The 17,962-nt window shown below is 37.4% G+C and overlaps 1 protein-coding gene across 10 annotated transcripts in view; it reads right to left on the reverse strand.

The window, feature by feature from the left end:
• Nucleotides 1-17,962, reverse strand: part of EYA3 (EYA transcriptional coactivator and phosphatase 3) — a 100,641-nt gene that overhangs the window by 19,832 nt on the left and 62,847 nt on the right. For 8 of the 10 annotated variants that reach the window (XM_059916570.1, XM_059916579.1, XM_059916588.1 and 5 more), the window contains 5 exons: nucleotides 11,746-11,831; nucleotides 8,673-8,856; nucleotides 6,620-6,759; nucleotides 2,478-2,561; nucleotides 925-1,014 (listed from right to left, as the gene is read on the reverse strand). In XM_059916570.1, the coding sequence (XP_059772553.1) occupies nucleotides 925-1,014; nucleotides 2,478-2,561; nucleotides 6,620-6,759; nucleotides 8,673-8,856; nucleotides 11,746-11,831 (584 nt within the window). The remainder of the gene's footprint in view (nucleotides 1-924; nucleotides 1,015-2,477; nucleotides 2,562-6,619; nucleotides 6,760-8,672; nucleotides 8,857-11,745; nucleotides 11,832-17,962) is intronic. The other 2 variants (XM_059916633.1, XM_059916649.1) reach the window with 2 other exon arrangements.

A 17,962-nucleotide genomic window follows, 5' to 3' on the forward strand; every position in this document is an offset into this window, starting at 1 on the left:
GTTGAGTAGAACTAGATTGTATTTTAAAAGAAAGAGGATTACTTCATGTTCATTTTACTTTAAAATTTTATTTACCTTAAAATTTTCACTATTTAAAAAACTAGGTAATATATGTAGTACACAGTTCAAAATTCAAAAGGATATTAAGTGACAAGTCTGCTCCTTCCCACCTCTGTGTCCCAGCAATACATTCCCATCCTGAGATAGAACAACTGTTACTAGTTTGTTGTGTATGGTAACTGCTTAACTGAGGCCCAGAATGGGGAGATAACTTTCCTAACTTGGTACTCGCAGTCTGGTCTCCTGATTCCCAGTCCTGTGCTCTTTCCACTACACGATGTTCACCTCAAAGATGAACTCAAATGTCAAAACCAAAAAAATTAACCAAGAAGCTCTCGGTGTTTCCTGGTTTCCCTCCACCTAACTATAAAATGATCTGACATCAAGGCTAACCTATACATGGACAAGCACGTATAAAATACAACGAGTTAGAGTAGCCATCTACAGATCTGACAAATCAAGAGGCTATCTTTTAAGAAGGTAAAACTGAAAAACATTCAAGAGTACAAATAATCAAAGCCACCTTCTATATGTTATTTAATATAGCTGAATAAATTGGAATGTTGGTTTATATATCAGTGTTTTGCCTGATGGGGTGGCACTGCCCCTAGAGCTAGATCACTTCCAAATAAGCTAACAAAAATCAAGTTTTTGAGCCAATAAAACTGAAGCCCAGAACTAAGACTGTGGTGACCCAGCCAAGGCACTATTCCTTCAAGACTATGTACACCCAAGTTCCGAGCTGCCCTCTCCATACCTACCCTGTCTAACCACATTTCCTCTAAATACAAAAAGCACAGGCTCAATAAATAGTTATTGAACAAAGTGTTTCACTGAAGTGCAGAAACAATTTAAAATGCTTACCTCTAAGTCATTGAAAAATAGATGCGTGTCAGCCACTTCAAAAATCATTTCTTCCATTGTTAAACCTGAGCCAATCACTACTGTTGGGTCCTGAAAGACAATAAGAGAATAATTTGCTTGACTTGGCACTCACAGCATTGGTTCTTATCTTTAAAGGGTTCAAAATAGTTTGGGTCAAGGCCAAAACAACACTGGCCCACAACAGTGCTTCTCACTATTACTGATGCAATTTCATTCACAGTTATAAGAATCTGGGATTGTGCAAAGTTAAACATTTCAGGACTTTAGGACTTTAGTTTCTAGAAAACTTAACCCATTTAAAAAAAAAAAAACAACACTTAATTTTTGGAGAAATTCCATTTCAGAAGAAATTCTAACTATCGCTGAAATATTGCTCTTATAACACCCATTATCGTACCCCCCCCACCTCACACACACAGTACAACACCAGAAGTCAGTAATCTGACAATCTCAACAACCAGGAAATCAGTAAAGAAATATTTGCAGGAAAACCAATGCACGTAGCTTTAAAATGAACTATCAGACCTTCCCTTAAAGGCAGTATGCTCTTATTTTATATACTCTCATTACCAGTCTTGTTATATAGTATATGAGCTTATGTCAGCTTGCCAGTCTAGATACTAAAAGCCTATGGGAAAGTACTTCTAACAGAAACACTGGTGACAATAAGAAATAATTAGGAGCAGTAAAAGTAGGAAAGCAAAGGAGGCTGATATTTTTATAAAATTAATTCACAGAAACGAAAAAATAGGAGCCTGGAGGTAATTTAGTACAGAAATATACAGCCACTACCTCAAAACAGCTCAGCCCTCTATCAAAACTGATGTTAATACTGATGACTGAAGTTAAATCCTGCTTGGTATGTTTCATTTAAGAAGGTATATAATCTATTTTATTTTATTTTAAGGTTTTTTTAAAAGATTAATTAATTAATTTAGACTGTGCCGGGTCTTAGTTGTGGCATGAGGGCTTCTTAGTTGCGGCATGCGGACTCTTCAGTTGCGGCAGGCGTGCAGGATCTAGTTCCCCAACCAGGGATTGAACCCGGGCCCCCTGCATTGGGAGTGTGGAGTCTTACCCACTGGACCACCAGGGAAGTTCCTAAGAGGGTATATAATCTATTTTAGAAAGATATTTTATATTTTAAATGTACAGATCTGGTATATTCTCAGCTAAATGGTATGCTCAGTTTGGGCTGTTATATGTGACATAGGGATAACAGACTAGTCTTTGGAGTAGATAATCCTGAGACTCCACTCTGTTTTGAGCCTCAGTCCCATACTTAGTCTTTGCAAAATACCGCTCTCCAACAACTTCAGCTTTTAGCACTGGTCCCAGGTCTAGTCTCTACCTTTATCATCAGCTCTGCCTGACCATGTAGTCTGCCTGGTATAAGCCATTGGGTGAAGTTTTATGTGAAAGGTGAAAGGTCAACAGGGTAAGATGGAGATAACAGAGACAGTGATTTTGGTTACCTGCACACATAGTCAGGAGAGGGACAGTTACAACAAAGGAAGAAAGACTCAAATTACCTTTCCATACTTCTGGGCATAGGATCCAGTAAGAAGGGAGTGGAAGATGATGATGGTTTCATCTAAGTCCCACAGAAATACCCGCTGAGTGAGGAAAATATTTTAAAAAATGAGTGAGCATCTTTTTTAATCGTAATGGAATGAGACAAGAAATCAATAACAGAAGGAAAACTGGAAAATTCACACATCTGTGAAAATTAAACAATACTATCTTAAGCAATCAATGGATAAAAAAGAAATAAGTGAAATTAGAAAATACCTTGAGATGAATGAAAACCAAAAACAACATACCAAAATTTATGGGATGCTGTGAAAACAATGCTAAGAAGGAAATTTATAGCTCCAAATGTGTACCTTAAAAAAGATCTCAATCAAAAACCAAACTGCACAATTTAAGTTGCCAGAAAAAGCCAGCAGAAGGAAGGAAATAATAAAGGTTAGAAGAGATAGATAAAGCAGAGGGTAGGAAAAAAATAGAGAAAATCAACAAAACCAAAAGTCGGTTCTTTGAAGAGATCTACAAAATTGACAACTTTTAGCTAGACTGGCTAAGAAAAAAGAGAGAAGACATAAATTACTAAAATCAGAAATAAAAGTGGGACATTATTACCAATTTTACAGAAATAAAAAGGATTATAAGAAAATACTATGAAGAGTTATACACCAACAAATAATCTAGATGAAATGAACAAATTCCTAGAAATTCACAATGTGCCAAAACTGACTCAAAAAGAAATAGAAAATCTGAACAGATCTTTAACTGGAGGAGGTTGAATCAATAATAAAAAACATCCCAAGAAAGAAAAGCCCAGGACCAGATGGCTTCACTGCTGAATTCTACCAAACACTTAAAGAAGAATTAACACCAATCCTTAAGATCTTCCAAAAAAATTGAAGAGGAGGGAACACTTCCTAACTCACTCTATGAAGCCAGCATTACCCTGATACTGAAGACAAAGACACTGCAGGAAAACTGCAGACCAATTCTCATATGAACAGTGATGCAAAAACCTCAATAAAATAGTGGCAAACAATATTCAGCAGCATATTTAAAGAATTATAAATCATGACCAAGTGGGATTTGTTCCCAGAATGCAAGAATGGTTCAACATAGAAAAATCAATGTAATATACTGCATTAACAGAATAGAGGAAAAAACCCACATGGTCATCTCAATTGATGCAGAAAAAGCATTTGACAAAATTCAACACGCTTTCATGATAAAAACACTCAATAAACTAGCAACTTCCTCACCATGATAAAGGACGTATATGAAAAACCTACAGCTAATATCATACTCAATGGTGGAAAATTGAAAGCATTATCCCTGAGATTAGGAATAAGAGAAGTATGCCTGTTTTCACCACTTCTATTCAACATGGTACTGGAAATTCTAGCCAGAATAAACTGGCAAGGAAAGGGGAAAAAAGGTACCCAAACTGGAAAGGAAGAAGTAAAATTACCTCTGTTCGCAGATGACATGATCTTATACATAGAAAACCCTTAAGCCACAAAAAATTGTTGAGAGCTAATAAATGAATTCAGAAATCAGCTGTATTTCTATAAGCTTGCAATGAATAATTCTAAGAGGATTTTAAAACACAACAGCATCAAAAATAATAAAATATTTAGGAATGAATTTAACACTTCAGGACTTGTACACTAAAAACTATAAAACATCACTGAAGGAAATCAAAGAGGACACACCTAAATAAATGTAAAGACATTCCATGTTCATGAATAGAAGACTTAATATTGTTAAGATGACAATACTACCCAATGGGAATCTACAAATACAATGCAATCCCTATTAAAATCCCAACAGTGTTTTTTAAAGAAACAGAAAAACTCATCCTAAAATTTGTATGAAATCTCAAGGGACCCTGAAGAGCCAAAATAATCTTGAAAAAGAACAAAGTTGGAAGACTCACACTTCCTGATTTCAAAACTTACTACAAAGCCACAGTAATCAAAACAGTGTGGTACTAGCATAAGGATAGATATACAGACCAATGGAATAGATGAGAGAGCCCAGAAATAAATGCTTATATATATATGTGTGGTCAATTGATTTTTTTTTTTTTTTGCCAAGGATACCAAGACCATTCAATGGGGAAAGGAAACTGTTTCCAAAACAAGGTCCTGGGAAAACTGAATATCCATGTGCAAAAGAATGAAATTAGATCCCTACCTCACACTATGTACAAAAATTAACTCAATATGGATCAAAGACCTAAATTTAAGAGCTGAAACAATAAAATGCTTAGAAGAAAACACAGGTGAATATCTTCATAATCTTGTTTCCTTAAATATAACACCAAAAGCACAAGCAATAAAAGAAAAATAGAACTTTATCCGAATTTAAAACTTTTAAGCATCAAAGGATACTATCAAGAGTGAAAAGACAACCCATAGAAAATATCTGCACATCATATATCTGATAAGAGATTAATATCTAGAATATATAAAGAATTCCTAACATTCTACAACAAAAAAACAACCCAATTTAAAAATGGGCAAAGGATTTGGACATTACTTCAAACAAAACAGACAAATGGCCAATACACACATGAAAAGATATTCAACATTATTAATCATTAAGGAAATGCAAATCAAAACCACAATGAGACACCACTTCACACCCATTAGGATGGATTATGCAAAAAATGGGAAATAACTGGAACCCTGGTACATTGCTGGTAGGAATGTAAAATGGTGTAGTCATTTGGAAAACATTTTGGTGGCGCCTCAAAAAGCTGAACACAGAACTACCATATGATCCCACAATTCTACTCCTAGGTTTATACTTTTTCAAATAATTGAAAAGAGGGACTCAAAGAGATACCTGTACAGCAGTGTTATAGCAGCATTATTCACAATAGCTCAAAGGTGAAAAAACCCCAAGCGTTCATCACAGATGAAAACAGATAAACAAAATGTGGTATATATACACAATGGAATTATTCAGCCATAAAAAGGAATGAAGTTCTGATATATGCTACAGCATGGATGAACCTTGAAAACATTATGCTAAGTGAAGTAAGCCTGACACAAAAGGATAGATTTTGTATGATTCTACTTCTATGAACTATCTAGAATAGGCAAATTTATAGTGACAGAAAGTAGAACAGAGGTTACCAGGGACTAATAGGAGGGGAGAATAGGGAATTATTGCTTAATGGGTGCAGAGTTTTTGTTTGCGATCATGAAGAACTTCTGGAAACAGATAGCAGTAACGAACAACACTGTGAATGTACTTAAAATTGCACAATTAAAAAATGGTAAATTTTATATTATATATACCTTACCACAATTTAAAAAATGAGTGAGTACTCCATTTTTTCCAAGAAATATATCAGGTCTTTAGATTTTCTTTCTTTCTCCTCCTGCCCTCCCCACCGCCCCCAGTAACAAAAGGGAAGAGAGGTTTCAAACATAGCCTCAATTTACCTATGTCTTCTGAACACCTGTCAATGGACTCATTTTTAAATATGGCTTTTCCCTCTTATTAAATGATCACATTATAGAAAAATTGAAGAAAGAAAACAAAAGGATTAATATCAAAACTCCATTATTATTAGAATTTTGTACAAATTTCTAGTCTTTTAATAATGAAGCCAAATGTATGCCCATAATAAATTCCTATAGTGTTTAAACTACAGAATAAGTGAGAGCCAATTTCATTAATAAGTTACCAGATCTGGCTGCATGTTTCACAGAAACTTGGCCTAAAGCACTTTAGTTCTCTCATTTTACTTTGAGATTTTTAAATGGAGAACAGTATATTACTTGTGACACCCTCTGCTTTTTGAATATGATGCATTATTCTTTCTGTTCTCCTCTGGAATACAGAAAACAGTTTGTTCTTTCCCTTAAAAAGTGACCTGGCTATCTAAATTCAAAAAAGCTTTTTCAATGCTCTTGGTGAAAAGGATCTGAAAGTGATATGGTAAGATATGGGCATAGAGTAATGTGTTTTTACATTTCTCTTTTCACTTGGCCAATTCATTTTCTCTTGCTCAGGAATTATAGGGTATACAACACAGAACCACATAATCTCATGAGTTTCAGATATATATTTGATAAATTTAAGAAATGAGAAAAAAAAAAAGGTTGCAGCTCAAATGAGTTTCTTCCCATACTTCTAATTCACTGTCCTGGGAAGAGCTGGCATCAGCTTTCCTCTTGCCTCGGTTCTTGCCAGTCATGTTTTTCCTGGACTGGTCATCAGCATCTTTACTTGGTGTAGTCTGGGTCAAAGATGGGCTTGTAGAAGGGTCTCCTAGAAAGGAAAAGTGAGACACCGGTATTGCCAGTGTAGTCACAGGCTATAAGAACCAGAGAAGAATGGTCAGCAGGTTCTCTGCCCTTAAGAATCATGTTGCAGGGATAAAGGCTGGAAAACCAAACTTTACTTAAGCAATTTGGAAATGTAGACCAAACATCATGAAGAGAGTTATAACTAGAATTTATATGCCTCCCAATGGAAGAACACATCTATAAAGTCATTTTGCCAAAAAAAAAAAAAATTAAACCTGAACCTGATTAAGCTTCTAGATCAGGGTTTCTCAACTTGGCACAATTGACCTTTTTGGACCAGATAATTTTTGTTGTGAAGGGACGTCCTGTGCATTGTAGGATGTTTGGTTAAGCAGCATTCTTGGCCTCTACCCACTAGATGCCAGTAGCACCCCCTTCCCAGTGTGACAACCAAAAATGTGTCCATACATTGCCAAATATCCCTGGGTGTGGGGGCATGGGAGTGGAGGCAGCGGGCACAGAACCACCTCTAGCTGAGAAACCACTGCTCTAGATCCATTTACCGCTTTAAATAAAATACAGAAGGCAGTGGGCTGTGGTAAACTACCCTCTAACGTTATAATTGGCGAAATTTAGACTGAGAAATGGTATGGGACAAACAGTCTATTGACTGTCTCTTCAACAAATAAATTACAATCGGAAATAAAAAGAGATGGGGGAATTTATAGGTTAAAACAAAATATCCACCAATCACAATGTATGGACCTTACTTGGATCTTATTTTAAACAAACTGTAAAAAGAAAAACAAAACTCCTAACATTTATGAGAAAACTAGAAATATGAATACCCTTTGGTATTTTATTTTATTAAGGAATTATTGTTGAATATTTTAGATGGGATAATGGCACTGTGGTTATGTTATCAAGCATTATAAATAAATATGATACCTGGAATTTGAGGAGGGAATTGGATGAAGTATAGTTGAAACAAGATTGCCTATGAGTTGTTAATTGTTGAAGTTGGATGACAGATATATAAGGGTTCATTATACCATTCTGACAACTTCTGCCACTGTTTGAAACTCTCCATTATTAAAAAGTTAAAATTGTTATGAAGAACAAAGATATTTAGAGAAATGAATTCAAAACTAAGGCATCAACACATGTAATGATTTCAAAGTTATGTAGGTTTGAAGCAGCAACCATTTGTATGTCCATTTATTTAGAAGACCAGTAGAGGCAAGATGCACAGAAAACTGCATTAGTTGATGTAGACCACTGTTTTTAAAAATGCATCAGTGTTAACGATAAACAGTCCTTCCCCAAGTTACATGACATGACAGCGAACCACCAAATTTTCATTAAAAATAGGGATAAAAAGTATGTGCATATGTTTACTGAATGTGTGCATAAAGTCTTTATGTCAGGATTTTTTAATCTGGACATCATAATTCATTGATCCATTTCAAAGCTAGAGGTTTACATTTGTAGGTTAAATTTTATGTATTTCATGGGGAAAAAGAACCATACCTTTCTTCAGAATCTTAAAGGGATCCATGACACAGAAAAAGTTAAGAACTACTGTTGTGAGGCCTAACCAGAAGTCAATTATGCACAGACTAAAACTGCAGTCCTCCAGCTTTTATAAAATGTGCTAAGATTCTGAAGTTCTCTGTGACAAGCATATTATAGCTACAGGGAGGGTGGAGTGGGAGTCATAAATAAAGTCTTTTCATTCTTGGTACTTTTCTGTTCACAACATCAGGTATTATATTCAGTCTGCCAACGACTCATCGTTGTCTGGCTACAGTGTTTAAATACTCCTCACCTGAGAAGGAAGGCCAATAGCATGGTAACAGTGACTTAGACCAGAACAAAATAATCTTCACCATCACCTGTTGGATGAAATGCCCTTAAGCCAAATGCAGAGCTTACCAGAGGAAAGTCTCTGTGCTGCAGGAGCAGGTACCATGACGCTAGGCTTCTCTGTCTGGTATGTGGCTGCTGCTAAGGTGGTACTCTCAGCATCACTGTTAGTCTGGCCTGTGACTCCAAAGCTGGAGCTGGGGTAGCAAGCCTGGTACTGACTTTGACCAAGGATAGTATAGGTGGGATAGTCCTGTAGGTCAAAGGGAATAAGGGAGGAAAATAAGCCTCTTAGCAAGAGCATAACACTAATTTCAACACAAGAGACTTTCATGTCCCTCTTTTTCATAATTATTTCCCTAAAACATTAACCCGACTTCTTATTTACCTAACCTATATAGTCTTCCACCTAAACCAATGATTTTCGAAATGCATTCTGTGGAAACCTAAGAGTCAAGAGGACACGCCTCAGGGACTGTCTTTGGGATGAGGTTAAGGCTGAGAGCAAAGTGTCCCATGCACTGTACACACAATGTCCCTTTTCTACTAAACCAGCCTTTTTTTTTCTACTTTATGTACAGAATTTCTGCAAAAATTTCTGCACAGAATATTTGAAGGAAAGAGACTACTCTTTAAGAAGTTTATAAAACACTGCATTAGATGATAGTGCTTTTAAGGACAGATGAGCTTAAACAAAAAAGCGAATATCCTACATTAAAGTTTCCCAGTTTAAAAACTGAGTATCTCTCTCTCTTTAAAATTATTTATTTATTTATTTATTTGGCTGTACAGGGTCTTAGTTGTGGCATGTGGGATCTAGTTCCCTGACCAGGAATCGAACCTGGGCCCCCTGCATTGGGAGCATGGAGTCTTAACCACTGGATCACCAGGGCAGTCCCCTCTCTTTTTTTAAATAATCAAGTTTTCTTTAAAAATAAAGTTTCTTTAAAATATTTGAAGGGAACTTTTGGTAGTTTCACAGGCACATACATGACAAAACTTATCAAATCATAAAATTTAAATCTGTGCAATTTACTGTATGTCAATTACACCTTAAAAAAGCTGTAAAAAATGGGTATGATGCACAGCTCAAATACACACCTTAAAAAAATTCCACTGATAATTGATATTGGTGACAAGTAGGAAGAAGCTAACTGATCAGACCAATTATTCATAAAGAACACTGAGCATCTACCATAAGCTAAATACAATTCACGGTGTGAGCGTGTGTGTGTGTGTATGTGTTGGTACATGGGAGCTAAAAACCTAGCAGGATAGGGCTTCCCTGGTGGTGCAGTGGTTGAGAATCTGCCTGCCAATGCAGGGGACACGGGTTCGAGCCCTGGTCTGGGAAGATCCCACACGCCGCGGAGCAACTAGGCCCGTGAGCCACAATTGCTGAGCCTGCACGTCTGGAGCCTGTGCTCCGCAACTAGAGAGGCCGCGATAGTGAGAGGCCCGCGCACCGTGATGAAGAGTGGCCCCCGCTTGCCGCAACTAGAGAAAGCCCTCGCACAGAAACGAAGACCCAACACAGCCATAAATAAATAAATAAATAAATACATTAATTAATTAATTTAAAAAAAAACAGTCTAGCAGGATAGAAGACCAAAAAACATTTCCAACAAATTAGCAATAAATTGTATGTCAAATGAGTAAAATACAGAGGAAGACAACTATCACTGCAGACTGTGACAGAGAGCTTTCTGAGACAAAGAAGCAGAGGGGATAGGAAAATGAACAGGCCCTGGAAAGGTTTTATTAAGGGGCCAGAGATGTTGAGTCTGGATGAAACAAAGGATCTCTGTAGGCCTGAATGACTGGTTAAGGATAGGATTGGATTCTTTAGGCAGTGGTGTATAGTTTGTGTGGGAGCAGGAAATGGGGATCATCAAATTCAAATAAACAAAAATATGAAAAGATTCTGAGCAGGTGAGTGACAGGATAAAATGTAGCATTTAAAGAAAATTAATCAGACAGTGTTTTAGAAAATGTACAGGCATGGTGAAAAATTAAAGATGAGATGAATAGTTAACTCAAGATTAAAGAGGAAAAAACTAAACCATGGGAAATGACAGCAAAAATGAAAAAGCAGGCACTTCCCTGGCAGTCCAGTGGTTAAGACTCCATGCTTCCACTGTAGGGGGCACAGGTTAGATCCCTGGTCAGGGAACTAAGATTCTATATGCCATGTGGCTCAGCCAAAAAATAAAAAAGAAAAAGAAAAAGCAGGAAAGAATTCCAGAAATGGCTGGATTAGGGCTGGGTAAGGAAAAAAAAAATCGAAGATGACTGGTCTGGTTTTAGGCCTAGGTATATTAAAAAATAGTGTAACTGACAAGAATTGAGAGGCCATAGGAAAAAGTGGTATTACTTTTTGGAGGACAAGGAAACGGAAGAAAGGGTGGAATGAAAGGCTGGTTTTAGATATGGTCAACTTAGGGAAATAATAGGATATTAAAAAAAAAAAAGCTCATCAATCAGCAGGAAGCCTGTAGATATCATGAGGTCAGGACTAGAATCTTCATTTTGGAAGAAGTAAATGGACATTGTGAATGTGGTTAAACATTCCTGGGGATGAAATAATAAACATGTGGAAAATTAAACAGAGACTGTCCATGACAGAAGACAGGATATGCAAAGGGAGAGAGAAGTTACCCTGAAGAATTCCAGGTACACAGCAGGAACTCAATAAATACTTGTGGACTAAAAGAATGAACAAATGCAAAAACAGTCAAAACATAAAAAGTGAACCAGAATAGCAATGTTAACTGTGCCTTTAATGTGAGTACTAGGCATTTTTCTGAACTCTCAGAACAAATAACTGAACAAAATAGAAAAATAAATCCCTACCCTCAGGGAGCTTACATTCTTGTGGCACCAGGGTAAGAGACAGACACACACACAGTAGATAAAGGAGCAGATATAATCATATCATTCATAGTCTTAGCAATGGAATGAGCGAAACTGGGTAGTAGCCTGAGAAACCATCCAGGGTCTCAGTCCTGAGGGCATCCAGAAAAAGGTCTCTTCACAGTCCATACTGGCTGTTTCTTAGATTGGCAAACTGATAATGGAAAGAAGAGAGGAAGAGCTAGCTAGATGAACCATATCAACAGGAGGAACCAAAGCAGCACCGTACCTGGTTTGAGATGCTGGAAACTGCTGCTGCTGGAATATTGGCAATAGTAGATGAAGTGGATATCAGGCTGGCATTTGTGCTTGAAGCTATAAGATGGAAAGTGTTTAAAGATATTATGTAAAAGCCTAAATGAAACTGAAAATATATTCTGTCCTAAGGAAACAGATTACAAGGAGATAAAAAACATTGGCAAAGGAAATAAATACTATATACTGGTTTTGCTCTTTTGCATGCCATACCTTAATTTAGACTTGATTAGAAATAAAACAGTTCACACATTTTTGTTTCAACTTGAGTCTTCAACTATTCCTACTAAAGTCCTAGAAGGATGTAACACAATGCACTGGTTCATACTAATGATACCAGTGAAATCAGAACCTAAACCAAATCACTCCAGTCCATCTTCTCTGGCAGCTGAAAAATAACTCACCTGCAGTGTGACCTACTGACACCAGTAGAAACAACAAGAACTCTGGTAAATCCACGTGTTAAGTCCTACACTGTGATATTTACTGTCACTTGCCCCAAATTATGCCTTTCCTGGTGCAACACAATTACTCTGAGAAATTGATGTAGTTCTCCAAATTCTAAAGTGCTTGGAGTTGCTTCAACAAACACCATGTTCTGGCATTTAACGATCTCACCCATGAGCCTGGAAAAATTCGGAAAATATTCAATATTATTCTGGCCAGGGAAAAATTTATTTCATAAGCTACTTAGGCTGCCTGTCTCAGGACAAGAAATTTGGGTTTTTTCACACCCTTCTATCACAGATTCCACCAGGGTTTTAATAAAATCCTCAGTGACTGGTATTTGTCACAGTGACATTTTTCAGGTGGACAATGTAGGTGAAACTGTGAGGTACTGCTCTTGAACTCCTCTCTTTTGCTCATCATAAGCATACTTATACATGGTTTCTACCGCAGTCACACACACCATAAAGGCTCACCATCAGGTAGACCACACTATCTGACTACCTATCCCATTGGCGACAAAGTCCTCTAGAGGGAAAGTTATTAGGAAAACCTCCATTAAGAATAGTGCAAATGGGCTTCCCTGGTGCCACAGTGGTTAAGGAATCCACCTGCCAATGTGGGGGACACGGGTTCGAGCCCTGGTCCAGGAAGATCCCACGTGCCGCAGAGCACCTAAGCCCACGTGCCACAACTACTGAGCATGTGCTCTAGAGCCTGCGAGCCACAACTACTGAAGCCTGTGCACCTAGAGCCCGTGCTCTGCAACAAGAGAAGCCACCGCAATGAGAAGCCTGTGCACCACAACGAAGAGTAGCCCCCGCTCACAACTAGAGAAAAGCCCGCGCACAGCAACGAAGACCCAACGCAGCCAAAAATAAATAAATTAATTAATAAATTAAAAAAAAAAAAGAATAGTGCAGGTGAACAAATGCAGCAGAAACTTGAGAGGACTGGTCAAAATCAGGGAATTTTTATCCCTTTCCCCAAGGGTACTCTGCTTAGAAGAAAGTCTAGAAGAGATTGAGGTAAATTAGATATAAGGAACAGCTACTGCTAGCTTTCAGAAGAACTTGGGACAAAGAAGAGTTAGAGTAATTTGTCCACAGTCATGGGGTTAAAGGTAGATAGTCAAAATGACAACTGTGATCTCCCAATTCTTCATCCAGTGCCCTTTCTTTCCTCAGAGTCAGTGGCTGAGCTAGGGATCAGATTTCATCACTATCCAGGGAGATTTTCTTTTCTACAGTACTCCTTCCCCCAGGTAAACTAAAGGATTCTTGTCTACTTTCTTAAACCCAACACCTAAATGAAACAGATTTTATAATTTATAGATGATATTTTCTTCCCATCAATATTTTTTCCCCTAAGGGGGAAGTCCTAAGAAATCATTGTATATAAGCTAAATGACTCTACAAGTAGTTTTTAATTATTCTTGTGGGAAAAGAATTTTGAGTACATTCCAGATTCTATTACCAGTACATTATGCTAGGCAGGCCTGCTGGCTAAACACAGGTGATTTAATGTGGGAAAGAAAATGAAGTATTTAATCTCTTAAGTTTATCTCTCCCAGCAAACTCCCATTTCTAGATCAAATTTTCTATAGCCCTAATCCTAGCGTATATTCCTCTTTTCCTCCCATTTACCTTTAATTCTGTTCTACCTTCTTAATGATTTATAAACGGTTAGAGGTACAACTCATTCACATCTGATATCTGCACACATGGGGAAAAAGGTGCTCTGACTGACAAGGTAGTTTTATAAATTTAACAATTTTCAGGTCACTTACAGAATTGGGCTGCAGGTAAAAAGGTAGACCTTACAAACAACTGGCCACATATTCTTAATTATCCCTGACAGGAAGTTTAATGACTTGATTAGCTAGTTGTTGATACCAAGTTTTTAACAAGTACAGTACTAAAAATCACAAATTCCTCTCAGCAATAGTGGCTTCTATTACAGGAAATGTTGGTCTGCTAACCTAGAAAGTTTATAGGGCTCAATAACAGTTCTTTCTCCAACTCAATCAAATAATTTCTAATATGTGTTATTCATTCATTCATTTGTTCATCAAACCAGGGTCTACTATGTGCCCAGAAACGGTTCCAGCCACTGAGGAGTAGAGTAGTGAACAAGACAAAGTCCCTGCTCTCATGGCGTTTAAATTCTAGTGATAAAAGTTAGATGATAATTAAATAAATAGTATTTATTTAGGCTCTTGTAACCAGCATTGAACCCAAGCTAAACTCACTTTAAAATATACACAATCACTACATGCCGTACCCCCTGCACAACGATGACTAAATAGCCAGGCACCTCAAAAAAAAAAGCACTGATCATCCTACATAAATATACACCTAGGTCTCAACAACAACAAATTAAACTGAAGATTTAAAAAACAAAAGCAGCAGCAATAAAATATGCAACAAAAATAAATTTAGAGGATAAAATAAAACTCAAGTGGTAACTCCTATTGATACATATATTTAAAGACTATTAGCTCTCCAAATGCCAACGGCATGGCCAATTGTTTTTGGATAGTTCCCACTCCTGTTTTGCAACAGAGCTGTGAAATCATAGAAAGACAAAGCTTCTGAGAACCATGCCCCATTAGAGATCCACCTGAAACAGTCAGGATACAGAGATAGCTTTAATCAGAAGACTGTGGTTATAGAACTGTGAGAGGCACAGTTGAATTAAGTGACATTGCCCCAAAGCTGGAGGGTAAACCCAAGGGTTAACGGCACATAGAAGTTGGTGCAAGATTTAGTTTCTACCCACCTCTCTAATTTTATGAATGTTTCTCTACCACCCATGCTCACCCAGCTTTCGAGTTACTCAAAACAAGAGAGACTCTTTCTCACTCAAGGACCTTTGCAATGTTGCTCTCCCTGCCTGAACTGTTCTCCCTGGTCTGTCCCTCTTGCCCTCCAGCATGATCATTCCTTCTCAGCATGTCTACTTCCAGAGAGACTCTCTCTGGACTCCTCTATTAGAACTAATTCCTGGGCTTCCCTGGTGGCGCAGTGGTTGAGAATCTGCCTGCCAATGCAGGGGACACGGGTTCGAGCCCTGGTCTGGGAAGATCCCACATGCTGCGGAGCAACTAAGCCCGTGAGCCACAATTACTGAGCCTGCGCGTCTGGAGCCTGTGCTCCGCAACAAGAGAGGCCGCGATAGTGAGAGGCCCGCGCACCGCGATGAAGAGTAGCCCCCGCTTGCCACAACTGGAGAAAGCCCTCGCACAGAAACGAAGACCCAACACAGCTATAAATTTAAAAAATAAATAAATAAATAAATTACTTTAAAAAAAAAAAAAAAAAAAAAAAGAACTAATTCCTTTCTTGTTTTCCCAGTCACAACAACCAATTCTTTTTTCCTCTCAGAGCACTTTTCAAAACCTATTTATTTATTTACTTGTTTGTTTTCTGCCTCCCCTCCTAGTCTGTAAGCTCCGTGAAGGCAGAATCTTACTACCTTATTCATCACCTCCAACATCCAGCAAAGCACCCGGCCTACAATAGGTAAAGCTCAATAAATACTCGTGGGATTCATGAATAGTATGTCAAGGTTATCAAAAACAAGCAAAATGTGAAAAACTGCAGTCAAGAGAATCCTAAGGAGCCATGACAATCAAATGAAATGTGGTATCCTGGATGGGATCCTGGAACAGAAAAAGGACATCAGGTAAAAACTAAGGAAATCTAAATAAACCTAGGATTTAATTAATAATAATGTACCAATATTGGTTCATTAATCATAACAAATGTTCCATTCTAATGTGAGATGTTAATAATAGGGGAAACTGTGTGCAGGGTAGGGGGATATATAACTCTCTGTATCATCTGCTCAATTTTTCTACAAATCTACAAAACTACAATAAAAAATAAAGTCTATTAAAATACAAAACAAATCTCCTAGTCAACGAAAGACTCTTGTGTGTTACCAACACTATCAGAGCCCAAAGACATTCACTGAAATTCAAGGTTGGGTTAAAATTAATTCTGAAATTTCTGAAATTAATTTTGCTACTTGAATTTTAATTATTTAAATCATCTCAATTGAAGAAAATAACCAGAGATTGGGCCACACAGTCACAGACACTCTAGGAAAAGGTTGATATAAAGAAGTCAGATCTATTTATTCAAAGGGTTTTCATGAGCATTGAAGTATAAACTAAAGAAAAGGTTTTGATCAGAGCTGATCAAGCCAGAAGTGGAATTTGCTGTAATTTCCCTAACTTCCCCTGGGAAGATGGGCTATTGTCAATTGTTGAAAGCTTCTGGAGGGGATGAGGGGACATTGCTGTTTTGACCACTTTAAAAAAAAAAATCAATACAATGCTCCTTGTTTTTATTCCGTGGAATGACTGGGTAGTTACACAGGGGGGAAGATGAAGCCCTGGAGAGCTGACATTAATTATCTGTGCTAAAGGAAATGAAAAGTGGGGGTGAGGAGAGTGATACTGATAGAGGAGAATCCAGGTGATTCAAATGTGCCAGTAATACCCATATTTCCTTTTAGCCAATTGTTACCACTTGCTTTCTACCAACTTTTTCTCAGAATAAATGGCAAAAATTGATAACTTGATGGTTAATTTCTGCCTTAATTTCTACCCTTTGCCAAAGTTCTAATGGCAATATAATGGGCCAATAGGTTAACCAGAAAAGGGAAGGGAAATGAATTTAAGTACTTGCAAGTATAGGTTCTCAATTATGGGAGGTGATATTGATACCATGACTTCTACATTGAAAATCATAAACATTACACCCATGTGCTGGGGTCAGGCTGCCCAGCTTACATCCTTGACTTATTTACTGTGTGTCTTATGTGCCAAATCTGTAAAATGAGATTAATGACAGTACTTCCCTCATAGGTGTGTTGTGATTACATGAGTAACACCTATCTCTGCTAAAATAATGCTAAGCACATAATATGCACTTAACAAATACCAACAGTGATCATTATTAGCACAATGGAGGAAATTGGGTTAATTGATCTAAAGGGAAAAAATGTACTAAAAGGTAAGAAATTAGGATAGTGGCAAATGAGGTTGAAAGCATAGCTTCATGACTTTTTTAAAGCAATGGCTCTTAAAAGACCCCCAAAAGGTGGTTCCTCTTGTTTTACAAAGAGGGAGAAGTAAGCACAGCTATCAGGTTCCTCAAATTCAAGGTACAAGTACAGACGAGTGGTGGTTCTACACCTTGGGAGAGGATTATTAATATAACGGAAGAGAACTCCTTGTTTTCCTTTCATGACCTAGGTGTAGTCATCAGAGATATATCAGTTTAGGAGGGACTTGGCTACTAGATTTGCCTGTAGTTGGACCCCAAAGCCTACCAAAGTAGAGGAACACTTCATAAAAATGAAAGGGGGTAGAGGAGAAGACAAAGTCATGCTCTTGAGTTTTTTCCTCCTGGTTTGTTCCCATTTTAGAAAGAAAGAAGTGGGGGGGGGGGGACAAACATAAAAAGAAGGGAAAATAATTAAGAGGAGACTCCGTAAACAATAAGAGATAAAGGTAGCTCAGAGCAAGGTCTTAGGAATGTAGTAACCAGTTGTTCCCAACAGACTAAGAAAAAGTAGTCCTCAATCATTTTATTGAAAACAGTTAATACTGAAAATCAAAATATTTTGTTTAATATAATCTACATCAAAACAGTTTTTCATCATCAAAGTTTATATTTTAAGAATACCTAGGACTGGTTTTATAAGGAATAATATTTAAAAGCTGGGAGAAA

This window comes from Balaenoptera ricei, chromosome 1 (assembly GCF_028023285.1).
Source record: "Balaenoptera ricei isolate mBalRic1 chromosome 1, mBalRic1.hap2, whole genome shotgun sequence".
NCBI classification, from domain to species: Eukaryota; Metazoa; Chordata; class Mammalia; order Artiodactyla; family Balaenopteridae; genus Balaenoptera; species Balaenoptera ricei.